The 27,782-nt window shown below is 40.8% G+C and overlaps 1 protein-coding gene across 2 annotated transcripts; it reads right to left on the bottom strand.

Annotated features, from left to right (window-relative positions):
* Positions 1-11: 11 nt before the first annotated feature.
* On the bottom strand, positions 12-27,621 carry LOC139567584 (integrin alpha-X-like). 2 transcript variants are annotated; one of them, XM_071388952.1, is made up of 31 exons: positions 27,473-27,621; positions 25,068-25,182; positions 22,048-22,145; positions 21,744-21,811; positions 21,261-21,375; positions 20,913-21,043; positions 19,855-19,997; positions 19,600-19,753; positions 15,767-15,902; positions 15,498-15,574; positions 15,123-15,246; positions 14,838-14,980; positions 14,465-14,605; positions 14,074-14,271; positions 13,823-13,953; positions 13,494-13,648; positions 12,826-12,992; positions 12,492-12,614; positions 12,267-12,337; positions 12,017-12,158; positions 11,510-11,608; positions 11,082-11,161; positions 10,768-10,845; positions 10,584-10,662; positions 5,262-5,369; positions 5,119-5,160; positions 4,872-4,997; positions 3,303-3,416; positions 3,173-3,202; positions 2,963-3,073; positions 12-2,867 (listed from the first exon to the last, which is right to left on the bottom strand). In XM_071388952.1, exons 1-31 carry the CDS (start codon positions 27,546-27,548, stop codon positions 2,649-2,651), a joined length of 3,594 nt encoding a protein of 1,197 aa, XP_071245053.1. In that variant the 5' UTR covers positions 27,549-27,621; the 3' UTR covers positions 12-2,648. The 2 variants fall into 2 exon arrangements, with proteins under 2 accessions (XP_071245053.1, XP_071245054.1); XM_071388953.1 differs by lacking the exon at positions 10,768-10,845.
* Between the last annotated feature and the right edge of the window lie 161 nt (positions 27,622-27,782).

Below are 27,782 nucleotides of genomic sequence, written 5' to 3'. Positions count from 1 at the left end.
CACTAATCATGTTCATTTTAATGTTATTTTAATTTGATTAAAGCAGAAAGTAACATACTAGAACACTTAGCCAGTTAACTAGTAACAACTTACACTTTCTCTCTTCCTCCACTCTTGCTGACTACATTTCCTGTTATTCGATGAGTGAACAATGGAATGTTATTACACTCAACTGGTTCTTGTTCCCATGTGTAAAATTATATACAAAAAAAATTGCGTGTATTGGTTCTCCCTCCTTATAGTAAGGTATATTATGTTGAGCCGTTTCAGGATTTGACTGTGATTAGTATTAAACATTAGTTCATAGTTTTTGTTTCTTTTGCATGTTAATTGTTTTTATAATATGATCATGAATTTTTCTCAAATAAGTATTTACAGTAACTCAAAAGTACATTGGTGTGCAATTCACAAATACACTAGATCTTGACAATACAGTACTTCCCCTGTATACTCTACCCACTTAAAGTTGAAATAAAACAAGTCAAATGTACAACTGAAAGTAGAGGTTTTCTTGCCTTCAGAAAGGATTCACACCCCTTTACTTTTTCCACGTGTTACAACCTGACTTTAAAATGGATTAAATTTAGATTTTGTGTCACTGATCTACACACACCACCCATAATGTCAGTGAAAGTTTGTAGAAAATGTATGTCTTTAGTCTATAAGTATTCAACCCCTTTGTTATGGCAAGCCTAAATTATTTATGGAGTAAAAATGTGCTTAACAAATCACATAATAAGTTGTATGGACTCATTCTGTGTTCAACCACAAAGACCAGGGAGATTTGTCTATGACTCACAATGAAGGGCACCGATTGGTAGATGATAAAAGCAGATGCTGAATTTCCCTTTGAGCATGGTGAAGTTATTAATTAGGCTTTGGATGGTGTATCAATACACCCAGTCACTACAAAGATACATGCGTCCTTCCTAACTCAGTTGCCGTAGAGGAAGGAAACTGCTCAGGGATTTCATCATGAGGGCAATGGGGATTTTAAAACAGTTACAGTTGAATTATTAATGGTTGTGACATGAAAGAATTGAGGATGGATCAACAATATTGTAGTTACTCCACAATACTAACCTAAATGACAGAGTGAAAAGAAGGAAGCATGTACAGAATAAAAATATTCCAAAACATGCATCCTGTTTGAAATATAATGCAGATAAGTAATACTGCAAAGAATCCAACACAACACATCACTGACTACCACTCGTAATATTTTCAAGAAATGGTGGTGGCTGCATCATGTTATGGGTATGCATTACTGAGCTCTCCAGTAAGGCCATTCTACTGCCAATGTTTGTCTATGGAGATTGCATGGCGGTGGGCTTGATTTTATACACCTGTCAGCACCGGGTGTGACTGAAATAGCCAAATCCACTCATTTGAAGGGGTGTGCATATACTTTTGTAAATATAGTGTACATCTTACAGAATAATGTGAAACGCATGAAACAATAAAGCTCTTTGCCAATGTACATTTCTCTAGTAAGAACATAGCACTTTAAATTAATGACATTACAGCAATCATACAAAGATAAAAAAATGTTTACCTTGACATAAACATTGAAAAAGTATATAGTATGTATAATACTGAATCACTTTGGTCACGTTTTATCAAACATCAATGTCCATGAAACATCTACACTACCGTTCAAAAGTTTGGGGTCACTTAGAAATGTCCTTGTTTTTGAAGGCCAGCATCCCGGAGTCGCCTCTTCACTGTTGACGTTGAGACTGGTGTTTTGTGGGTACTATTTAATGAAGCTGCCAGTTGAGGACTTCTGTTTCTCAAACTAGACACTCTAATGTACTTGTCCTCTTGCTCAGTTGTGCACCGGGGCCTCCCACTCCTCTTAATATTCTAGTTAGAGACAGTTTGCGCTGTTCTGTGAAGGGAGTAGTATACAGCGCTGTACGAGATCTTCAGTTTGTCAATTTCTCACATGGAATAGCTTTAATTTCTCATAACAAGAATAGACTGACGAGTTTCAGAAGAAAGTTATTTGTTTCTGGCCATTTTTAGCCTGTAATCGAACTCACAAATGCTGATGCTCCAGATACTCAACTAGTCTAAAGAAGGCCTGTTTTAATGCTTCTTTAATTAGCACAACAGTTTTCAGCTGTTCTAACATAATTGCAAAAGGGTTTTCTAATTATCAATTCGCCTTTTAAAATGATAAACTTGGATTAGCTAACACAACGTGCCATTGGAACACAGGAGTGATGGTTGCTGATAATTCCATAAAAAAATCGGTCATTTCCAGCTACAATAGTCATTTACAACATTAACAATGTCTACACTGTATTTCTGATCAATTTGATGTTATTTTAATGGACAAAAAATTTGCTTTTCTTTCAAAACAAGAACATTTCTAAGTGACCCCAAACTTTTGAACGGTAGTGTATTTTTAAAAATGTATTTCAGACTTAATCACATATTGAGTGATATGCGTGATTCTGTGGTCAGGACAGACTATATTAATTAATCTAACAATTATTCTCTGAGGTTTTTTTGCTTGGACCTCTACTCCTTTCTCTAACCTGCTACGTCAATTATCTTAACCTGCTGCGTAAGTTCTCCTAACCTGCTATGAAAAAGTCCCTTCCATGTGGAAGTGGCGTGAAAAGAGTTTCTCTACTCCATTAGCCTGCTTCTGACTCTGACACATCCTGTTCTTCTTTTGGTCCCTCCCCTACCGCCTCACTAGTGGGGAAGCCATTGTTTTTTGTTTGACTGTCGTCAAGGAGAGGATTTGACTCCACTGCTCCACTCTCAGGCTGTAGCTCTTGGTCACACTGTTCCCCTTCTTTCCCTACTTCCTGTGCATTATCATCAGGCCTTTTTCTCTTGAAACATCCCAGCTGAGTAGAAAGGAAAAACAGTGTGAAGAATATGAATCAAAGTGTTGGTCCTTACAATGCAGAAGCAAAGGTTCTGTCGCATCATTGATACTCACCATATACATGGCCATTGTGATGATGATCAGGAGAAAGAGTCCTACTCCAACTCCTGTACCTATTATCAGCGCTGTACGTGGAGGAATGATGATCTCAGCCTGAACATCAATCTGGAGGAATACATTTTGAGATCATGAGTGACGATGGAACAAGCATTTTAAAAACAATTCTTATACAGTAAATCAGTTTAATTCCACAAATGGAATTACCTGTGTTTGGTGGAAGCTTGTAGAGTTATCCTAATGAGCAAAGAAATATATACAAAATGTATGCTTTTGTGAATCTTTGCTCAATAAATATTTGTATCTTTGTTGAAGAAAAGTTTGACAGGAAACTTACCGCTGGGTCACTCGCTGTCTGGACATATCGTTTTTTGTCATAGCTGAGTTTGACAAAACTGATGAAGTTGACTGTTTCTCTATCCCCAGTGAATTTCTTTGGCAATGACAAGCTCTGTAGAGTGAGATATTGTTAGTCGAACAACATTAAATGAAATGGTGTGCCTTGCTTCAATTCTTTAAAAGCATTTTGTGGTAGTAGAAGAAGTGTTCTGATTTCAGATTTAAATAGCAGAGAAGTTAGACAAAAACGTAGAGCTTCGTCGAACTTGTTGGGAAAGTGGTCAAAACGGCAGATGTTTCAAAAAGTACAGATGAAAAGTAGTTGATGTGGTTACTAGAACAGCTGTCTGTCACGACTTCTGCCGAAGTCAGCCCCTCTCCTTGTTCGGGCGACGTTTGGCGATCGACGTCACCGGCTTTCTAGCCATCGCCGCTCCATTTTTCGTCTATCCATTTGTCTTGTCTTGTTTCCATACACATCCGGTTATCATTTCCCTAATTAAGCTACTTGTATTTAACCCTCTGTTTCCCATCATGTTTTGTGTGTAATTGTTTTCATGTTAGGTAGTGTTAGTTTACGCGCTATACTTTTATGTTCCGTTTTTTGAGCGCGTTTGTTTCATGTAGTGCTCTCGTTTTTGGAACTATAATGAAAGTGCGCATGTTCATTGTATCTGCTCTCCTGCACTTGACTTCGGCTCCAATACACCATCCTGACACTGTCTGAATTCAGATTTGAATAGCAGAGACGTAGACCCATATGTTATAATGTCTAAGTTGTGGTATAAAATGCTCGGAAAATGGTCAAAATGTCAGTTGTTTGTAACAGTTGATGCAGTCAATGCAGTCACTAACAAAGCTGCATCATTTGATAAGTAAAATATATTTCTGTTATGATTTTGGATTTGAAAAGCAGAGAAGTAGACCAAGATGCCACACCCTCTAAGTGTTTGTCTAAATTGTTGGGAAAGTAGCTGATTTGTCAGTTAATAAGCCGGGCAAGTGACACGTGTTCATGTCCCTGGTCTTTTGCATGGGCTTCAAGTTTATATCATAAAATCAGATGCCTTTTATGATGTTTTTGCGATGAAGACTATTGCGGTATGATTTTGCGCATTGAAGACCATTGAAAAGCCTACAAAAGTTCAACAACTACTAGGCTACTTGCCACGTCTCTTGCATTGCGTTGTCAACAGTGGGAAGTTAACTTAATGAATGAAGTTGATGCGGTTATTAAGACATCTGTATCTCTTGATTTGTGTAATAATATCTTGGAATTCATGGGAGTCTAACAATGGAACCTTTAGAATGTTGAAGAAATCCCATCGAAGTGGATGGAGGACAAAAAGCTCAATAGTTTAAAAAGTTGTATGGAAGCACACTGGTCCTTACCACTCTGCACCTTTAAAAGTTTTAATGGCGTTTCTAGCTTAAATGGTGTAGCGTGCTAAAGAATAATAAATGTGACAAAGATTAAAAGTGGGATGTTTGCTGTCTCAAGGTCTTATTAATTATTAGCATGTTGTTACTCTGTACCATCTTTTGTTAAAGGTGTCTTAATACAGACCTTTGCATGTTGATCGAGGTCCTTGAAGGAAACATTTCCAGACAGCACAAATGTAACTGTCAAAAACTTCTCCAAAAGGAAACTGTCACACTCGATGGACTTGCAGTATTTTTCTGGAGAGCAGTACTGTAAACACAGCCAGAAGCAACATGTGTGTTTCAGTAACATGATTTACTATACTGAGTTGTAACCTGATTGGATCAGTTACCAACAATGTCAAGAGTGAGTGTCATATTTGAATTCTCACCTCTGTTGTTGAATTGATAACCTTTCCACATTGAGTGTAGTTCTTCAAAGAAAAGAAAGGAAACTTGTATTAGGCTGTTTCCTATAGACAGAAATTGTGCCAGTAAAATGTCAGCACTTTCGTAGGAAATCTGAACAGCTTACCTGTAAGACAGATATTTCGTAGTCCTTCATTTCAAATCTGTGCTCAAGCTTAGTTGGGAAAGTGAAGGTGACTGTGATGGGTACAGGAGTAATGCCTAAGTTCTGCACCTGTAAACAATGACACATTCAATTAACCAACCTAACGATAACATTTATATTGAGCTTTTATACAAAGGCATTTGTCACAGAACATGTAACAAAACATATACCTAAGCCCCCAAAAGAGCAAGCCTAGGGCAACAGAGACAGTGGAGGCGACTGAGTGGACGGCTCATAATATTGGCTGGAACGGAGCAAATGGAATGGCATCGAAACCATGGAAACCATGTGTTTGACATATTTGATACCATTCCACTGAATCCGCTTCAGCCATAGCCACAAGCCCGTCCTCCCCAATGAAGGTGCCACCAACCTCCAGTGGACAGAGAATATGTTTATATGCACACTAATAATTCAATATTAAACTAATAATGGCAATACTCAGTTTAGCATTAGTCATGTAAACACCTTTCTCTGATGATCTTACTAGGCGTAAGGTCATGAGCAAATTAAGCATGAGCAAGGTCATGAGCAACAAAAAAATGTTGCATACAAACTTTATACACTGAGTGTACAAAGCATTAAGGACACCTGCTCTTTCCATGATATAGACTGACCAGGTGAATCCAGGTGAAAGCTATGATCCCTTATTGATGTCACTTAAATCCACTTCAATCAGTGTAGATGAAGGCTTGTTAAGCCTTGAGACAATTGAGACATGGATTGTGTGTGTGTGCCATTCAGAGAGTGAATTGACAAGACAAATGATTTAAGTGCCTTTGAACGGGGTATTGTAGTAGGTGTCACGTGCACCAGTTTGTGTCAAGAACTGCAAGACTGCTGGGTTTTTCACACACACTACAGGTTTCTGTGTGTATCAAAAATGGTCCACCACCCAAAGGACATCCATCTAACTTGACACAATTGTGGGAAGGATTAGAGTCAACATGGGCCAGCATCCCTGTGAAATGCTTTCGACACCTTGTAGAGTCCATGCCATAACGAATTGAGGAAGGTTGGGCTTCCCAAACATGATATGATTCCGGAGTTCCAAATTAAGCAGCAGCAGCTGAAAAGATGAGCTCCTACAAATATTGAAATTTAAATGTTTTTTTAGAGTAAAGTACATCGAAAAAAAATCAAAAGAAAACTGCAAACTGAATAGGAGACCAAACAAGCAGCAAACAAAGAAGAAAGGCTTTTGAAAAAGTAACAATTTTTCATAAAATTATACCGTTTTCTTAGCTAGCTAAGTTGTTTACCTGTTGCTAGGCAGTTGCTAGGGACATTCCTGAAAGAAGCTAGCTAGCTAACAAGGAGTGTCTAGTTGGCAGAAGAGAAGAAGGGACAAAGAAGGGACAAAGTGGGACAAAATAAGGACAGAAGAAAAGGGAAAGGGGACATTAAGGTGAAGCAGTCCTCTAAAGACACAAAAGACAATAATACAAGAAACAACACTTCTATTGCCTCTCCCTCTACGATACGCACTTCCGGTTTGGTTTGGAGCGAGTAGTTGCATTCCGCTTTGCTCCACAGGTAGTATTACAGGTAGTATTACATTTCATTTCATTACAGTACAACAGTTTGATTTGTTTGATCTTAGCTGGCTACATAGCCGTCTTTGTATCCAAGATAATTGTGTAGTCTAGAGTAATTGTCGAGGTTACCTAGCCAGTTAGAGGTTACCTAGCCAGCTACACTTTCAAACAAAGTCAACAACGCAGCCACTGCTAGCTAGCCTATTTCACCAGCCAGCAGTACTATATCATTTTAGTCAATAAGATTTTTTGCAACGTAAGCTTAACTTTCTGAACATTCGAGACGTGTAGTCCACTTGTCATTCCAATCTCCTTTGCATTAGCGTAGCCTCTTCTGTAGCCTGTCAACTATGTGTCTGTCTATCCCTGTTCTCTCCTCTCTGCACAGACCATACAAACGCTTCACACCGCGTGGCCGCTGCTACTCTAACCTGGTGGTCCCAGCGCGCACGACCCACGTGGAGTTCCAGGTCTCAGGCAGCCTCTGGAACTGCCGATCTGCGGCCAACAAGGCAGAGTTCATCTCAGCTTATGCTTCCCTCCAGTCCCTCGACTTCTTGGCACTGACGGAAACATGGATTACCACTGATAACACTGCTACTCCTACTGCTCTCTCCTCGTCTGCCCACGTGTTCTCGCACACCCCGAGAGCTTCTGGTCAGCGGGGTGGTGGCACTGGAATCCTCATCTCTCCCAAGTGGACATTCTCTCTTTCTCCCCTGACCCATCTGTCTATCGCCTCCTTTGAATTCCATGCTGTCACAGTTACCAGCCCTTTCAAGCTTAACATCCTTATCATTTATCGCCCTCCAGGTTCCCTTGGAGAGTTCATCAATGAGCTTGACGCCCTGATAAGTTCCTTTCCTGAGGATGGCTCACCTCTCACAGTTCTGGGTGACTTTAACCTCCCCAAGTCTACCTTTGACTCATTCCTCTCTGCCTCCTTCTTTCCACTCCTCTCCTCTTTTGACCTCACCCTCTCACCTTCCCCCCCTACTCACAAGGCAGGCAATACGCTTGACCTCATCTTTACTAGATGCTGTTCTTCCACTAATCTCATTGCAACTCCCCTCCAAGTCTCCGACCACTACCTTGTATCCTTTTCCCTCTCGCTCTCATCCAACACTTCCCACACTGCCCCTACTCGGATGGTATCGCGCCGTCCCAACCTTCGCTCTCTCTCCCCCGCTACTCTCTCCTCTTCCATCCTATCATCTCTTCCCTCTGCTCAAACCTTCTCCAACCTATCTCCTGATTCTGCCTCCTCAACCCTCCTCTCCTCCCTTTCTGCATCCTTTGACTCTCTATGTCCCCTATCCTCCAGGCCGGCTCGGTCCTCCCCTCCTGCTCCGTGGCTCGACGACTCATTGCGAGCTCACAGAACAGGGCTCCGGGCAGCCGAGCGGAAATGGAGGAAAACTCGCCTCCCTGCGGACCTGGCATCCTTTCACTCCCTCCTCTCTACATTCTCCTCTTCTGTCTCTGCTGCTAAAGCCAATTTCTACCACTCTAAATTCCAAGCATCTGCCTCTAACCCTAGGAAGCTCTTTGCCACCTTCTCCTCCCTCCTGAATCCTCCTCCCCCTCCTCCCCCCTCCTCCCTCTCTGCTGATGACTTCGTCAACCATTTTGAAAAGAAGGTCGACGACATCCGATCCTCGTTTGCTAAGTCAAACGACACCGCTGGTTCTGCTCACACTGCCCTACCCTGTGCTTTGACCTCTTTCTCCCCTCTCTCTCCAGATGAAATCTCGCGTCTTGTGACGGCCGGCCGCCCAACAACCTGCCCGCTTGACCCTATCCCCTCCTCTCTTCTCCAGACCATTTCCGGAGACCTTCTCCCTTACCTCACCTCGCTCATCAACTCATCCTTGACCGCTGGCTACGTCCCTTCCGTCTTCAAGAGAGCGAGAGTTGCACCCCTTCTGAAAAAACCTACACTCGATCCCTCCGATGTCAACAACTACAGACCAGTATCCCTTCTTTCTTTTCTCTCCAAAACTCTTGAACGTGCCGTCCTTGGCCAGCTCTCCTGCTATCTCTCTCAGAATGACCTTCTTGATCCAAATCAGTCAGGTTTCAAGACTAGTCATTCAACTGAGACTGCTCTTCTCTGTGTCACGGAGGCGCTCCGCACTGCTAAAGCTAACTCTCTCTCCTCTGCTCTCATCCTTCTAGACCTATCGGCTGCCTTTGATACTGTGAACCATCAGATCCTCCTCTCCACCCTCTCCGAGCTGGGCATCTCCGGCGCGGCCCACGCTTGGATTGCGTCCTACCTGACAGGTCGCTCCTACCAGGTGGCGTGGCGAGAATCTGTCTCCGCACCACGTGCTCTCACCACTGGTGTCCCCCAGGGCTCTGTTCTAGGCCCTCTCCTATTCTCGCTATACACCAAGTCACTTGGCTCTGTCATATCCTCACATGGTCTCTCCTATCATTGCTATGCAGACGACACACAATTAATCTTCTCCTTTCCCCCCTCTGATAACCAGGTGGTGAATCGCATCTCTGCATGTCTGGCAGACATATCAGTGTGGATGACGGATCACCACCTCAAGCTGAACCTCGGCAAGACGGAGCTGCTCTTCCTCCCGGGGAAGGACTGCCCGTTCCATGATCTCGCCATCACGGTTGACAACTCCATTGTGTCCTCCTCCCAGAGTGCTAAGAACCTTGGCGTGATCCTGGACAACACCCTGTCGTTCTCAACTAACATCAAGGCGGTGACCCGTTCCTGTAGGTTCATGCTCTACAACATTCGCAGAGTACGACCCTGCCTCACGCAGGAAGCGGCGCAGGTCCTAATCCAGGCACTTGTCATCTCCCGTCTGGATTACTGCAACTCGCTGTTGGCTGGGCTCCCTGCCTGTGCCATTAAACCCCTACAACTCATCCAGAACGCTGCAGCCCGTCTGGTGTTCAACTTTCCCAAGTTCTCTCACGTCACCCCGCTCCTCCGCTCTCTCCACTGGCTTCCAGTTGAAGCTCGCATCCGCTACAAGACCATGGTGCTTGCCTACGGAGCTGTGAGGGGAACGGCACCTCCGTACCTTCAGGCTCTGATCAGGCCCTACACCCAAACAAGGGCACTGCGTTCATCCACCTCTGGCCTGCTCGCCTCCCTACCTCTGAGGAAGTACAGTTCCCGCTCAGCCCAGTCAAAACTGTTCGCTGCTCTGGCACCCCAATGGTGGAACAAACTCCCTCACGACGCCAGGTCAGCGGAGTCAATCACCACCTTCCGGAGACACCTGAAACCCCACCTCTTTAAGGAATACCTAGGATAGGATAAAGTAATCCTTCTAACCCCCCCCCCTTAAAAGAGTTAGATGCACTATTGTAAAGTGGTTGTTCCACTGGATATCATAAGGTGAATGCACCAATTTGTAAGTCGCTCTGGATAAGAGCGTCTGCTAAATGACTTAAATGTAAATGTAAATATGATCACTGTGATAGAACGTATTTGTGACAGAAGTCCCATCAGGTAGCCTGATTTTCAGCTGTCCATGTAAAACGGATTGTAAGGGAAATTGTTATTTTTGCAATGCATTTAAACGTTTTTATCAAACTATTATATTAATCAGAGTATTCACACTAATCGGATTATTGAATGCATGTAAACGGCTTGAGTAACAGTAAAAGTATGTTTTGTTTTTAGAGTGTAAAGCATCAGAAAAAATGTCCCTCACAGAGTGAATCACAATTTCAAGATCAGTCACAGCAATAGCAGCTGATTGTTTACCTCATATACATTCACCAGTCTTTTAGGTGATGTGTCCTCCAGAGTAAAGTTCATGTAAGTGGTGGAGTCTTGGGGAAGGCTTCAACAACAACAAAAAGATACATAAGTCACCTTGATTTTATTCAATAAACTTGACGGAGTCATTCTCAAACAAAATGTTAAGTATAGGCTTGTAAAGACTTACGCTTTTGCTACCATATCAACTGCATATTGAACAGGGATGGTCCTGGTTAGGGAACTATTGGTTGAGTTTCCATTGTCGCTGTAAATAAAACAAAGGCAAATGCATTTTTTTGTGTACATAAATGGAATGCTATGAAGTCCTTCAGCTAATTGAGTAGAAAGTATTGGGGTTGTATTAAACTAGTTCTTAGTTTTAAGCAATGTATGTTCAATGCTTCGACAACATGGGGAAATGAAGGGTGTTTCCTGGGCTGATTCTAATCTCTCTTCTAGCTACTGCTCTAACATGTTCACATTGTGGAAGCAGATTTCTACCTCAGTCCGATGACGGTCATCTCCATTGTGTCGTTCCAGTCGTATTCTTTCAAAATATGGAATTTACTGGTGAACACGGCCTGGAAAAGAAGATGGCATAGTTGAGAAGAAAAAATAAAGACGATTTTGAAATGAGATCATAAAAACTGTGGAAGTGGAAACAAAGTACAAGGCATGCCTTCAGAAAGTATTCAGACCTCTTGACTTATTCCACATTTTGTTACAGCCTGAATTCAAAATTGATTAAGTATAATTTTTTACACACAAGGCAATTATCACTCAAAGATCAAAGCTGTTTTAATGAGATTGAGTTACTGATTTGTCACATTTTTTAGCTCTGAGTCTTTATCATTTAAGAACATTTGAAAGGTTTACCAGTGTATTTACATTTGAGCATTTTTTACTGGTATATCTAAGTAATCACTCACTGTAGTTTTACTACGGTAGACAGGGAGGCTGACACTGCATGTAGTTCTGTCAATTTCATCTTCCAGACCGCCACAGCTGAACACAGTTCTCCTTGTGGACTATGGAATACAGACAATATGTCAAGTGTGTAAATAATTCCGGTTTGTACATCTGAGTCACTGACGTAGTGTAAAATAAACAAACAGTTTAAGGAATTAATACATTCAAAACTTAATATGTTGCTAAATTTTGTGAATAATTAGCACATGTAGGGAACATTTAAATGTTTGGCGGAAAACTGATGTTTAAATCAATGTTCTTCTATCCTGGTTCTGCAGACCCACAAGATGTGCAAGGAAAGCTTTTGTTCCAGCCCAGGAGGAACACCACTGATTAAACTAATCATCAAACCCTTGATTGGCTGAACATGATTTGGGTCTCCAGGATTTAATAACACTGGTTTAGATGAGAGCAAGAAGAAAACATCAGAATGAATTACACAATAGATGGAGGGGTGTCGATATTACCTTCAGAAGATGCATCATGGAGAATGAGAGGCCAGGAGGGTAGAGGAGGGTTAGACTGGTGTTGTAGGAGTCATCCCCGTGATTGGACAGTCTTATAGTCACGTTGAAGTAACTCTGGTCCACCACTAATAAAGTCGATGTGCTGATAAGAGAGACAAGACCGTACAGTCAGAAAACATTTTGAGCAGTTAGTAATTATTATAGCTAAAAACAAGTTACTTTATGTGGCGTCTGTTTATCAGACACTTACATGAAGTTGAGGTCCACCTCAAGCTCTGCCAAACAGGTTTCATTTTCTTTGCAGTTCTTTTCAAAGGGCACCTGTGATGAATTCAAGACAACTGTGAATGTGTTTAGATGACCTGTTTTCACAGGTCTTTGGCTAAATTACAATACTCAGTCCATAGTAATTGCTAGTACTGTTGATCATTGTAAGTGAACAGGTTTTAGTCAGACCCAGAACGTTTCCTCGTACCTCGACCACAGCCTTTGTAGGACTGTCAGTATTCAGAATGGCAGATCGACCCTCTTGTTGGATTTCAGATTGAGAAAAATTAAGTTGGATGATTATGGGCGATAATGTGTCAATCACGCATTGCTGGAAGAAAAGAAAATGTGGCATTAATTTCCCTATCCATAGTCCTGAAAAACCCTCATTCTTCTCATCACTGAATAAGATCAATACACAATAACAATTCAATAATAATTCAACAACCTAACAACTTAATGTTATTCATTAAATCCCCTCTTTACGAGAGACATTATGATTGTTGTATTGTTGCATAGCTACAGTTTCGCATTGATCATACTGTCATGTAGACTGAGTGGTTGAAGCAGGTCCACTTCTTTCTCAGCTCCACAGTAGAGAGAAGACTTCTGTCCCCTTTTTCCGTGTCACTGTAAAAGGCTCGGCTCCTCTGTCTCACTGGATCCACATTCAGCGAGTAGGAGACGTTCATCCCTGCACTCAGCGCCTCTGGAAAAGTACACAAGAGTCGTAAATGGCTTCCCTATCAGGGAGAGAAGTTCTGAACCTCATGGTTGCCTGCTGATGAAGACCATTAAAGTAGAAAGCAGAGATGGAGTCAAGACCTTAACTCTTGTGACCCAGATCCAGACCAAGGTCCAACCTTTCAAAACACTTGGACTTCATCTGGGTCTTCACCACAGGTCGGTGGCACCTTAATTAGGGAGGACGGGCTTGTGGTAATGGCTGGAGCGGAACATGGTTTCTATGTGTTTGATGCCATTCCATTTACTCTGTTCCAGACATTATTATGAGCCGTCCTTCCCTCAGCAGCCTCCACTGGTCTTCAGACTTGGAAGAGACCAAGACCCACGTATTGGGGTCAGTAATTTAGCTATGCACCAAGGCTCCGACCTAGACCACCAAGGCCACAATTATGTGTTCTCAGATCATGATTTCTGTTGGAAAGCACAAAGCCATCAGTGTTCCTAATGTTCTGAGGGTTCTTACCAGCTTTACTCTTTGTTGCCTCTGCCATGTTAAAGCAAGCTGTTAAAGTCACCACGGGGGAAATGATCTCTTTTGCCAGACAGTCAAAGTTATCAGTGCTGATCTCCGAGGGATGGAAGTGGAGATGAGCAGAGAGGCTGAGGACCGGTCTGGACCTGTGAGCGATTGAGATAAAGACAGTGATGTTAGCTTACATTGTACGATGTTGGGTAGCACCGCCAACACCTCATTGCGTTCAGCCCCCATTCAGTGCAGATCACACACTAGTGGGATATTTTTACTGTCCTTTTAAACCAGCTGTCTTTTCTTATCCTTTTTTGGACTCGTACCTCAAGACGACAACTGCGCCACGCGCTCCTACTACGATGTCAGTCAGTCCATCCTCACCCAGGTCCATCTTCCCATCAATCGTCTGGCCAAAGAACTGGAGCTTAGATCTCATCCTCGCAGCTGAGATGTGCTGCAGTAAGAAGACAAACATTTAATGAAAAGGCATTGATATTGATATCCCAGGAGGGATGTCTGTTTTCTTTGATCATGAAGAGCCTTTTTGAATGATTTCCATCTTCGTCTGCCTCACCTGGCTGAATTCAGGGCGGATCCCCTTTAGCTTTTCACCCAGGTAGATGTACACGGCCCCCCTGTGATCGTCCTCAAGTGGAGCGCCCACAGCTACATCCTTCAGCCCATCTCCATTCAGGTCTGTGAGAGAGGAGATGGAGGAGCCAAATCTACCCCGAGCCAGCACTGAAACATTCATCTCCATCCTCAGTTCCAGCTAATAAAGGAGAGATCACATGAAGATAAATCCATATTACATTGTCTTTTTGTGCAGTGTTATTGAAGAGGATGGATATTTATATACAAATGAATCAATATCAGCTTCCAGATCACTTTGTCCCTGATGAACATATTCAACCACAAATTGCAGCATTTGAACCTGTTTTTCAGAGATTCACAGTTAAGCCCACCTTATCAGTCAGTGTGTAGACGTAGATCCTGCCCTCTCTCGGTGGTTGGTGAAACATTGGTGCACCCACCAAGAGGAAGTCTGTGTTGCCGTCTGAGTCTATGTCCACAGAACACAGCTCTGCCCCGAAGTAGGAGCCCATCTGAGAAAATCAAAACTTACATTCATACAAAAATTGTTTTGAAATATTTTAAGAAGCACTCAGGTGTTGAATGGAACTCATCATTTAACATAAAAAGTGACTGTGTTCCTCTTTACTATGGGAGTAGCGATTCAACCGTTGACGTGACCCCAAAAGCTGGTTTCATGCTGTCCCTATTGTGTAACTTGATTGATATACCACGTTGCTTACAGAAATATCTAATGTTACCAACCTGTTCTCCAGACAATTTTTGTGCCACAGTCCAGTTGTTGTTAACCTTGTTGAAAAGTAGGATCCGTCCCATGTGTTCAGATCTTGGTGCTCCGGTAAAATATAGAAGGTTCTCGTTCTTCTTCCCAACAGCTACAGAGTATCCTATAGGAACAATAAAGAACTGTAGGTACATTGTAACTACACTCACTTCTCTGAAACATCTGAACTAATGGAGCTTTGTAAATAGTGTTTGTTCAAATTCACTTTTGAGCAATATATTTTTTTGAGCTTAATGTTCCATTACCCATATAGGAATCTTTGTCCAAGGTGGAGTCCTGAATTTCCCTTTCCTCTGATCCCAGACCCTCAGTCTCAAAGAGAGAACCACGCCAGTTGTTTGATCCCACTGAGCCCAGAACCAAGGTGTCCTGTAGAGGAAATAAAACAATGGGTCATATTGTATGACATTTTTATTAATAAGCATTCATTAACTATATATTGTGTCTACAAACTAGTTGCAATGGTGGTCATTACATTTTTAAATGAGTATTTAAGCATTTATATGGATTTGTAGTACAATGTAGAAGCATTGTCGTAAACATTTTAAAACAATTTATACATATTACAAATGAACATTTAAGATGATAAAACATACTGGACATACTATCGTGTATCTCACCTTATTAACGTAGACAGCGCTGAACCCACTCTGAGACATCTCTTTTGTCAAGTTGCCAGCCAGAGCAGTCTTGGAACCTAGAACATACGAACACTGATATTACTAGCGATACATTAATACTTCTACTGTGGAATGTTTTGAGTAAGGTGTTATCACCAGAAATAAATACCAGTATATTTCAGGAGGTGACCAGTATTTCCGTTGACAGCTACTTTGCTGAAAAATAAGTAAGTAGTACTAAGGGATTTCAACTGAATCTGGAGTTGTACCTTCAATGTTGAAGATCTTTTTTTGAAAGTTGTCTAGGATTCCTTTTAGTCCGTTGTAGTCCTGGATGAGGAAAGTGTTGTTCTCTTTTGGCTCTGATGCCAGGGACTTGAGTTTCGTCAAATCGAGAATCTTGACCTGCCAAGAAATATATCACTTGAGGACAGGAATTATAGTGATGTCTAATTTCCTTTTCAATATGCATGCTATTTAAACATTCACATCGTAACTGGGAAGTTGGACTGGACCCTTGAGACTACTAATAACAATAATAATAATAATAACAACTGTATTTGTATAGCGTTTTTTAATACAAGTAACAAAGTGCTTCACATCATTCAAAAAAAAGAAAAGTAATAGACAGGAGGAAGGAGATTTTTTTTTAAATTCAACCTGGACCTTGGAATGGCCAACAGTGCCCTGTCAGAGGATCTCAGGCTGCATCCTGGCTCATAGGGAGATAAAATATCTAAGAAATGGAATGGGGCTTAACCAAGCCTTAAAGATGGAATACTTAGTTCTCCTTCCACCAAAGGCAAACGCAAAGCCTAGAATCAAGACTAGGCAATGACAGCTCTCTTGTGCCTGCACAAATGATGTCACGGAACACACCTGACTAACCAGAAACACCTGTCAATCCAATCCCAATACTTTTGGCATCCTAAAATATGGGAACTACAGTATGTATAGAAAGTGTTGTCATTTCTAAATGGTACAACCAATATTTACACAAATACTCTCAAATAAAAGTAGATAATCTATACTTTAACCTCATAGTAACTGTTTCATTTCAAATCCAAACTTTTGGAGTATAGAGACAAAATAAAAAAAATGCTTCACTATCCCAATAATTACGGAAGGCTCTGTATTTCTTAGATGATATCGTAAAGGCGGGTCTGGACAACCTTCACATGCAGCTCAAGGTCAGGTGGGGGCCAAATAAAATAACCTCAGATTTCTTATCGTTGAGCTGAATAAATTGTCAAACATTTGATGTCAACAAGACACTTGTGAATGGTAGCTACACTAGGTTGGTCACTGGGTCTGATTGGTAAGCAAAGCTGCGTGTCATCTGCATAGCAGTGAAACTGAATGTTATGATTGCGGATGATCTCACCAATGGGAAGCATGTACAAGGGGTGAAAAATGGGGCCCAGAATTGATCCCTGAGGGACACCATAGTGAATAGGTGTTGGGGATGATACTGAACCACCCATGCTCATTGAAAAACTCTACATAACTGTGAGTCACAGTAATCTCCTCTTATGCACTCTGGACATGAGTTAGTAGTACCCAACTCGCAAATGAACACTTATCATCAAAACAGTATGTTGTTTTAAAACTCACCTCATTGTGATTGATCAATTTGAAGAAAGAAGTTCAACAACAGGTTGAAACTGAGTGGAAAACATTTCGTTGTCCAACACAACGAAATAGACAGCGCTTTCTAAGGTGATGATGATTCATTCAAAACACTAGAGCTTATGCATACGCCCCCCCCCCCCAAAAAAAAAACCCGGAATGAAAATAATGACTGTGCCTACTGCATATTACACACGGCAGAAAAGTTTTTTTTTTTAAATACTGATTTAAGATATCTTGGTACATAATTGGTCTAAAATAAAAATCTGAGTTAGCCTACAATTATAGTGAATTATTATTTGATTTTGAATAGCCTAGTAATAGGGAATTTTGTATATTTTCAAAAGGCTGACACATTACCTTTAGCTACAGAATAGCTCACAGTGCGTGCAGAGAGGGACTGTCAACAGTTTAATGAAATATGTTTCGTTGTGAAAACATACTATCGATGTTCCCGACCGAAGTAGCCTGACCAATGCGAGGGAAAAATGTAACAGCCGGGAAAGTGGCCTCCATTCGCTATTCGAGTGCATTAGGATGATTCGAGTGCATATTTTTTTTCATGCCCCTGTTCCTGCCCATTTGACAATGGGCCATTCTAAATCAAAACGAATTTGTCTTATCAGTAAAGAAAATCTGTAATTGATGGAGCGAAAATATGATCATTTGATGAGAGAACAGTGTGTGCAGTCTGAGACAAGGAACAGAGCGAAAGTTTGTTGACTTTCTCGAATCATCAATAGCCTATAGTCACATCATGTAGCCCATATATCTTTTGATTTCTAAGGCATTCTAAGGTTTGTATCATTCACAACTAAAGTTACCAAATAACTATACATCTAGTTTATAGGACATGTTTCAAATGATCACTTTTAAGCTCAATATGTGCACTCTCACTCTGGAATGGGAAAAATATCCTTTCTATTTAATTTGCTAAATTGAATTATATTCTACTTTCTATAAAATCATGTAATATAAAATAATGGCAAGGGACATAAACATATATTGTCTGCTAAATCAGGGTAGAGAAGTAGTTTGCTCTTGCCTCTTTAACCACAACATTGTAATTTTTCATCAGATCCTTCATTATCTCATAGAATACTTGACGTTAGCAAGCTTTCCTTTTACTTTCAGCATTTATAAAAATATATATATACTGTATATACTTTTTAAGGCACGTGTGTGGTCATTTAACCAAGGTGAGACTGGCAGACAGTTTATTCTTGGTTTTAACTGGTGCCACTGAGTCTAAAATAGCCTGACATACAGTATGTAATTGAACCAGCAAATCATCAGTGTGATGACACAGAACAGGATCATTTACCAAAAGCATTGGTAAATTTACTAGCAGTTGTGGAGGTATTGATGGGAGTGGGAACAGACACATTTTTAGATGGGGGAGAAAGCATTTTAAAACCAATACTGAGATGGTCAGAGACAAACATCAATAGTTTCCAAGTTATCAATATTCAGACCATAGGACAGCAGGAGATCAAGAGTATGGCCTTTGTTGTGTGTAGGCCCTGTGGCATGTAGCACAAAGGATTCTAACAGGTGAAATATGCACTATGCAGAAATCGCTCTGCCATTTCTAATAGTTCGCTTCATTTCAGTTTGTGACAAAACGCGCAAGTAAAGTATAGAGAATCATTGTACCATCCAAACCGCTGTGAAATATATTTTCCATTACCAAATATATTGTATTTTCAGCTGTTTGAAGCTGGTGTACAAAACTGAAAGTAAAAGACACTAAATCGAAACATAAAAACGGGGAGCATAAAAATAGCGCACATAGAACAGATCAACCAGATCTACCGCTTCTTAGACTTGCTTTCAATGAGAATGACAGATCTATAACACACGTTTCTATGGGAAACTGATCGGGTCGCCCAAAAAGGTACATACATTGCAGCTTTAAAAAACTCCCCAGCTTGTGTATTATTTGGGGAAAACACATGAATGTAAGCAGCATACATTGAAATCATACATTAAAAGCACTAACACTGGTATACACTGGTGATCAACTAGTCGAAATGGCCATTTGCCAATATATTTGCACCTCTGTGTTCTTCAAGTGAAATTATTTGAAAATGTACCTCAATTTAGGGACGTAAGGTAAATCGAGAATTTACGGTAAATTGAGAACATTAGCTAACAGGCATGAGGATGAACAAGGCAGTTTAATAAAAAACTAGCTGTATTTCAATCTTCTTCATTCACCGTAGATTGTTGTGGGATAAGTAGGACTACAGCGACACCTTCCATCCCTGGATTGAGATACATTTTCAAACCATTTCACTTGAAGTTAACAGAGATGCAAATACATTGGCCTTTGGTTGTTTCAACTAGGAGGAGAGCATACCTCCTAGTCAACATGTAGTTATGGGAATGAAACAGTTGTAATGGAATTAAGTCATACAATTGTGTGGTGTTGTGTTGGAGGCATGCAGGCTCTCCCATTTTAAGGACTTACCCCAATAACGAAGCGGATGATGTTTTTGTCATCACTTCTTTTGATAGAGTTAAACTTTCTATCAGTATCACTGGGATTTCCATCTGTTATTATGACCAGTACTTTAGTTGCATCTGCGGTGGCGCCGGCGGTTTGGTTTTCATAAATGTTTTTCCTGAATTAGATGTATACAAACAACAGATCAAGCTATCTTTCTTACACCACAATCCCCTTTCATCAACTAAAACTGATTAATAATGATCAACTGTGACCTACAAAAGAAAGTCTATCGCCTGATGTGTGTTGGTTAGATCAGCCATGTGCTCTTCTTTCCAAAGATTAGTCAAGGCTCTCCCCTCTTGGTAGTCATTGAAGTTGAAAACTGTCCTGGCTATCTGTGAGAACTGAACCGCTGCGAACTGTGGTTTAAAAAAAGAGGAAAAGATGACTAATATTGATTTCCTTCCATACTTTCCATGCAGCGACATGGGTATTGCACATACACTCTTAGAATTAGTGGTGACTCGAGGAACCCTGAAGATCCTCAAGGAACCACTGAGGTTCTACAAGGAACCATTGCTAGTCAATGGTTCATATTTGCACCTTCAGTTTGTTGTGGGGTTCATGGAGGAACCTTTAACGGTTCAATGAGGTATCGGGTTCGTGGAGGAACCCTGGAGTGGAGGTGTGGCTTAGTATGGGTGTGGCTTTAAGATACTGTATATATTTTTTAGGCCACCCATTAGAGTAAATTTCACTCCTGTTTATCTGTTCTGCTGTATTATCATCACTTGTGAAGGTGAAACCCAAATATTTTTGTTGCATCAATGAGGCTTACAGAGCCTATGCTCTTCCAAAGTGGGAAGAGTTGCCACTTCATTACTATATGTAAACAGAATAGATAATATTATTAACATTATATTGAAATATATAATATGTATAATTATTCAAGACTTTAGGTTTGCAGTGTGAAACTTAACATGATGAACAGGAATGACATTTACGCTAACGGGTGGCCAAAAAAGTGCCTGTCTGAAAGCCACACCTCCAATCTGATAGGCTGCCACCACTAAAATATATTATTAAAAAGGTTCAAAATGTAACTCCTCCCATCAGAAAAAGGTTCCGGTTTGGACCTTTACACAGGGGTTCCTCCAAGACCCATTTCAGAGGGGTTCCTCAAGGAACCTGTTTGAACTGTAAAGGTTCAGCCGGTGTGGCAACCCAAAAGGTTCTTCTAGGCACCTTTACTTCTAAGAGTGTAGATAAACAGATGTATGTTCAGCAACCTCACGAGCATGATTCAAGTTATGAAATTGAAAAGGGAAAAATACCTTGATTGAAGAGTTTTTTAGGGTTGTCATGATATTGTTTATGAAACCTTTGTTCTCATTAAATTCATCCTTTGTCATGCTTCCTGATCCATCAAAGAGGAAAACGAGGTCCACTATTTTCTTAGTACATTCTGGAAGAGAAAGTGAATTACATAAATGTATATGATGGATAACACTCACAACATTCTTTACATATTCAGGAAACCAGATCTTATAATTCACAATTAATATTTTGTGACCTAATCCTAATGTAATTTAGCATGACATGAATAAACAGTCAATGTATACCTAAAACTTTTGGGTTATGTTATTATTATCGACAATTGTCTTCAAGTTTCGCCGTTATACCTTGGAAGGCAGGTGTGAAGTTCGAGGTGATCTGGAGCTGGCTGTTGAACTGATAACAGATACTGTTCAGATAGGAGTTCCCATCACACTTGTGTGCCAGGCCAGGGCTGCAGGCCTGAATGAGGAGAATACGTCATTGTAAATGTGATAAAATAATGGATTGTCTGGTGGACCGCAGATATCTTCAAAAGAGAGAGTTACAGGAATTTGCCATGATAATTTTTAGATTGCTGAGCTATTGTTTTATGGCTCAAGTGAAACAAGTCATTCAGGTTTAAACAGGCAGCCCAATTCTGATATTTTTTGTCACTAATTGGTGGAGCTGATCTGATTGGTCAAAAGACCAATTAGTGAAGACAAATTCAGAAATGGGCTGCCTATGTAAATGCTGCCAAACATATGTATTACATATGTACAGTACACTCACATGGAGTATTTGAAAACAAGAACATGATCAAAATAACTGTTTGGTGGTTATCTTACAGTGAACGTTGGAGGAGAAGTAGATTGTCCAGCCATAGACAGTCCAATGTACTTGATTGTGTCAGTTCCTGTTGGAAGGCAAAAGGCAAACTTGCAGAATCAACTAGTGTTTCTCATTTTCAAGATCTTGTTGACATTTCAGCAATATTGTAATACTCTGACAAATATCGATTAGCCATGGTTACCGTGATAGGTGTTACATGTTCTAATAATTCGTATAATTATTCATTTTGTTAAGGTAACCACCTTTCTAAATTGCAGTCCAGTAAGTACAGTATAGTGTATCATCAACTTCCATCTCTACCTTGAGGAGTGTAAAAGTCTTTACAGCTTGTTGTGTCTTGAGCACATGTACAGATTCCACCAGATCCGTTCTTCTGATATGGAGCACTGACCATTACCCTGTGGGTGAAAGGTTAGTTTGGTCGATTTAGATGAGCCTGTATCCACTTCTTATATATATGACAAACTTTAGAACAAGAATGGTTTCTGACAATGTGGTAAATTACTTTTGTACATCTGTTTTCTTTTGGTTACTAAGGTGAGAATAGCAGCTGCATGGTGAAGGAGGGAAGCAGGATGTTGTCAGAGGTGTGATATGACGAAACACAAGTCAGAATTTCCATTCCATCAACGTATGCATAACCAATTCACCGATGCACATTAGTCATGGGCATTGGATGCAGCTCACATCATTTAAGAAACAAAATCAGAATAGAATATGTTTTGGAACACTTCCACGTTAATGTGGATGCTACCATGATAACGGCTAATCCTCAATGAATCTTGAATAGTAATGAGTGATGAAGTCACAGAGGCATAAATATCATACCCCCTAAAACAATGCTAACCTGGTGAGAGTTAAGCATGTCTTGGGGTATGATATTTGTACGTGTAACTTTCTCATTTTTCAAGATTCATTGAGGAGTATCTGTTATCATGGTAGCATCCACATTAATGTGGAAGTGTGTAGAAACATATTCTATTCTTATTTACAATAAATGTGACTCTAAAATGACACAACACATTATTTACCATTAATTTCTATTGGGCATAAAATAATCTGAAACACAACCAAAACGAACAGCAAATGCATCCAACAAGTTTGTAGAGTCACAGCTTCATGTAATCGTTGCGTTCTAGGAATATGGGACCAGGTACTAACATTTGTACTACTTTAATACACATACAGTGCATTCGGAAAGTATTCAGACCCCTTGACTTTTTCCACATTTTGTTACGTTACAGCTCCCGAGTGGCGCAGCAGTCTAAGCCACTGCATCTCAGTGCTAGAGGCGTCACTACAGACGCCCTGGCTCAAATCCACTGTATCACAACCGGCCGTGATTGGGAGTTCCATAGGGCGGTGCACAATTGGCACAGTGTCGTCCAGGTTTGGCCGGTGTAGGCCGTCATTGTAAATAAGAATTTGTTCTTAACTAACTTGACTAGTTAAATAAAATAAAGGTTAAATATATATTTTTTAAAGCCTTATTCTAAAATGGATGAAATCATTTTTTCCCCCCCTCATCAATCTACACAAAATTCCCCATAATGACGAAGCAAAAACAGGTTATTAGAAATGTTTGCAAATGAATTAAAAATATAAAATGGAAAGATCAGATTTTACATATGTATTCAGACCCTTTACTCGTTACTGTGATGAAGCACCTTTGGCAGCGATTACAGCCTTGAGTTCTCTTGGGTATGACGCTACGAGCTTGGCACACCTATATTCGAGCTTTTCCCATTCTTCTTTGCAGATCCAATCAGGGGAGATTGGATGGGGAGCGTCGCTGGACAGCTATTTTCAGGTCTCTCCAGAGATGTTCGATCAAATTCAAGTCCGGGCTCTGGCTGGGTTACTCAAGGGCATTCAGAGACTTGTCCCAAAGCCACTCCTGTGTTGTTTTGGCTGTGTGCTTAGGGTCGTTGTCCTGTTGGAAGGTGAACCTTCACCCTAGTCTGAGGTCCCGAGCACTCTGGAGCAGATTTTCTTCAAGGATCTCTCTGTACTTTGCTCCGTTCATCTTCCCCTCGATTCTGAGTCTCCCGGTCCCTGCAGCTGAAAAACATCCCCATCGCATGATGCTGCTGCTGCCACCATGCTTTGCCGTAGGGATGGTGCCAGATTTCCTCCAGACGTGACGCTTGGCATTCAGGCCAAAGAGTTCAATTTTGGTTTCATCAGACCGGAGAATCTTGTTTCTCATGGTCTTGAGAGTCTTTAGGTGCCTTTTGGCAAACTCCACGGGCTGTCATGTGCCTTTTACTTAGGAGTGGCTTCAGTCTAGCCACTCTACTATAAAGGCCTGAATGGTGGAGTGCTGCAGAGATGGAACTCTAAAGCTCTGTCAGAGTGACCATTGGGTTCTTGGTCACCTCCCTGACCAAGGCCCTTCTCCCCTGATTGGTCAGTTTGGCCTGGCGGCCAGGTCTAGGAAGAGTCTTGGTGGTTCCAAACTTCTTCCATTTAAGAATGATGAAGGCCACTGTGTTCTTGGGGACCTTTAATGCTGCAGAATTTTTTGGTAACCTTCCCTAGATCTGTGCCTTGACACAATCCTGTCTCAGAGCTCTACGGACAATTCCTTCAACATCGTGGCTTTGTTTTTGCTCTGATATACACTGTCAACTGTAGTACCTGATATAGACAAGTGTGTGCCTTTCCAAATCATGTCCAATCAATTGAATTTACCACAGGTAGTACGCAAGTATGAACACCATGGGACCACGCAGCCGTCATACCGCTCAGGAAGGAGACGCGTTCTGTCTCCTAGAGATGAATGTACTTTGGTGCGAAAAGTGCACATCAATCCCAGAACAACAGCAAAGGCCCTTGTTAAGATACTGGAGGAAACAGGTCCAAAAGTATATATATCCACAGTAAAACGAGTCCTATATAGACATAATCTGAAAGGCCGCTCAGCAAGGAAGAAGCCACTGCTCCAAAACCGCCATAAAAAAGCCAGACTATGGTTTGCAACTGCACATGGGGACAAAGACGGTACTTTTTGATGAAACAAAAATAGAACTCTTTGGCCATAATGAACATCGTTATGTTTGGAGGAAAGGTGATCCTAACTGACCTAAGACAGGGAGTTTGTACTAGGATTAAATGTCAGCAATTGTGAAAAACCGAGTTTAAATGTATTTGGCTAAGGTATATGTAAACTTCAGACTTCAACTGTATAGAGTGCATGTTTGCAGACACAGGTGCATTTTGTCATTTTTGTTTGCTCAGGTGTGTGATACTATTTTGCAGAAGAAGTTTGTAACATAATACTTAGCATTTTTCACTATGATGATAACAATAACACTTGCCCTTTGTCTTTGCCAGAAATGAATTGCAGGACTTTGTAACCAAAGAAATCCTTTTCCTCCCCCTTGTAGATTTTTGGGTTTGCTTCATCAATGTTGAAAGCCATTGAAGAGACAGCTGGCAAAGAAAAGAAAGAAGGGTACAATTGGATGACAGACACAACTATTTGGGTTAGATGCATAAAAATGATATTCGTAAATATTAGCTGTCTAGTAGGCCTAATCCACGATGTACAATAAGATACATAATTTATACAGCATTTCACACAAATCGTAGATATTCGATCTTCCCTACAACACGGGAAATTGGCATCATTTCATATTTCATATTTTAGATTGTGGTCAGTGAAAACCAGTGCCGGCACTATGTGGGCAAGATTTGGATACAGATTTGGATACAGATTTGGATACAGTTATTTATTGATATGAATATTACTACACCAGAGCTACATGCTCTAGCCAGTAAAACTTCCCACCAGTTCCTTGCCAACCCTGTAGCTTATTTTATGCTCAGGAAGCAAGAGCAAGCTGCTTCTCCATATTAGTTTAAAAAATTGCTCAAAATAAGTGGCCAAACTATATTGCTATTCCTGGGACTTGCGTTGAGCTAGGATACTCGTACAAGAGCTATTATCAATAGACAGAGGAGAGGGGAAGAGAGAGGGGCCAGTGGAGCTGATGCCAGCGGAGAAGTGTGAATTGTGAAAGATGGGAACAGTGAAGACAGAGATGTGTTACAAATTCGGGTAATTCATATATTAATCAATCATTCGTAGGCCAATGCTGTCATACCCCCTGACCTGTGCTATGCAAGACCGGGTCATAGAATATCCACCAGAGACAGATTTAAAAATCATAAACGCTTCATAATAAAGGTATACTATCGCATACTCTCTCCCCCTTCAAACTTTCCTTGTCAATTAATTTGGTAGGCTACATTGTTTTAGCATTATCCAAGGCCTAGGTTTTTATTAGCCAACGTTTATAGGAAAGGAGAAGTGTGATTTGCTCGTGTGTTTGAAACGCGCTGGTGGCTTTAAATGCTGGGTCCTTTTGACGGGTATGCTTGTGAGTTTGCTTATTCTCTCTATGTCCATTCAGAACTTTTCCTAAAGTAAATTCATACATTTCTGTTGTTGTGCATTATGATGAGACTGTCGTGTTATCAATTTGGCCGAGTGCTTGGCCTCTGGCCATGGTCCTGATGTTGTCGCTCCCACCGCGGAGACGCACAAAACAGCTAAGCGCTGGGCTGGCACATAGTCTGGATGACACAGGTGAGCATTAACGTGTCTCCATTTTACCTGGGCTTCTCCCAAATCGTTACAACATAACATATCGGTGGCGCCGATGTGTTTTGAATTACATTTAGGCTAACAGTTGGTTAAAGACGTTCTTGCCCTGGGCCCCATAATTGGTTAGTCCAGCCCAAATAAATGGCTCTGGTCCAGTGTGTGTTGAAACCTTCATTGTTAATGCTTTGCTTATTGGTTATGTGGTGCATTGCCACAGAACCATGTTGGTGGACGATTTGTTGCATATATTATATATATCCTAACTAGAAATATAGCATCAAAAGCAGTGCCCCCAGCTGATCATAGTCTGGCGCAGGCTCTGGTGAAAACAAGTAAAAGTTCAGTCTGTAATTTGTGCACATGGATGAAAAGGTGCACAAACGTATTTTGAGGAATCCTAATTTCAACATTCTTGACTGAACATAGGTGTGCTATAGGCTACCGTGGTTTAACCAGAACTGCCCTCAAAAGTGAATGTAGCTGTAACATTGTAAATAACTTCTTTATGACTTTTTCACCATGAAAAATGTGTGATAAATGGCCAATAGTTCATTGACTGTCTCAAAACCATGAATCGACAATAAAGTTGTATCTAGGTTTAAAAGGTTCCAACCAACTACTGCCTCAAATTGAAAAAAGGGGAAGTCGGTTACCGTTATTGACGTGAAACCACGAGTACAGATACTGTATGACTAGTTCTGTTTTCTAAAAAGACCCCAAAATAATGACAATGGAGCATCTAACAAGTAAAGAACATTTAGAGCATTAGATTTAGATTTTATTGGGATCCCCATTAGCCGATGGAAATGGCAACATTAGGCACCTTTCTTTTTCATAACTGATCCTTGTGCAAGTTAAGCATCCGTTTTGAAAACATATCCTCCTCTACAATACTTCAACTTTGTCTATTGATTGCAATGGTGTGAACAGTTCAACATGTTTAGATTTAGATTTAGTCAGGCATAGCAAAACTAAAACTAAACTGTAATATAAAATATATAGTAATGAAAGTAATTAACTTTTTTTTTAACGAGTTGATCTGATGTTTTGTCCAACCCCTTTAATATGTAATTGAATATTAAGCTGAGGGAAATCCTGTGAGTCGGCGCTTACCCATGGCTGCCATCCAGGTGAGCAGGGAGAGGGGTCCCTGCCTGGACATCTTCTCCTTCACTTTGTTCACTAGCATGCAGTGAGGAAAATATTGCAACACTCAACCTTTGCAAATGAAACTTGTCTTCCTGCACTTTGTTTCCTGTGTGCCTCTTCTTATAAGAGGCGTCTCCACCCCCAAAGTAGCTGCGGTGGATCACTATCATTTGGGTGAGAAAGTGGATGAACATGTTTTTTGCAATTTCCTTTTTTGGATGATTGGTATTGGTACATTGCCCTGTCCCCTTCTTTTATACTTCCCCAGTGAGAA

Source organism: Salvelinus alpinus, chromosome 2, assembly GCF_045679555.1.
Source record: "Salvelinus alpinus chromosome 2, SLU_Salpinus.1, whole genome shotgun sequence".
Classification (NCBI taxonomy): Eukaryota; Metazoa; Chordata; class Actinopteri; order Salmoniformes; family Salmonidae; genus Salvelinus; species Salvelinus alpinus.
The sequence above is the reverse complement of the archived record's forward strand: the minus strand, read 5'-3'. Positions and strand labels throughout refer to the sequence as shown.

Bases quoted from the DNA above. Each gene is read 5' to 3' on its own strand.
- LOC139567584 (XM_071388952.1), bottom strand. From the start codon at position 27,548: ATGCTAGTGAACAAAGTGAAGGAGAAGATGTCCAGGCAGGGACCCCTC. The intron at 22,146-25,067 runs GCAAGTGTTATT...TTTCACCCACAG, and splicing joins ATTTCTGGCAAAGACAAAGG to GGTAATGGTCAGTGCTCCAT. The intron at 3,417-4,871 runs GTCTGTATTAAG...CTCACTCTACAG, and splicing joins ACCTCGATCAACATGCAAAG to AGCTTGTCATTGCCAAAGAA.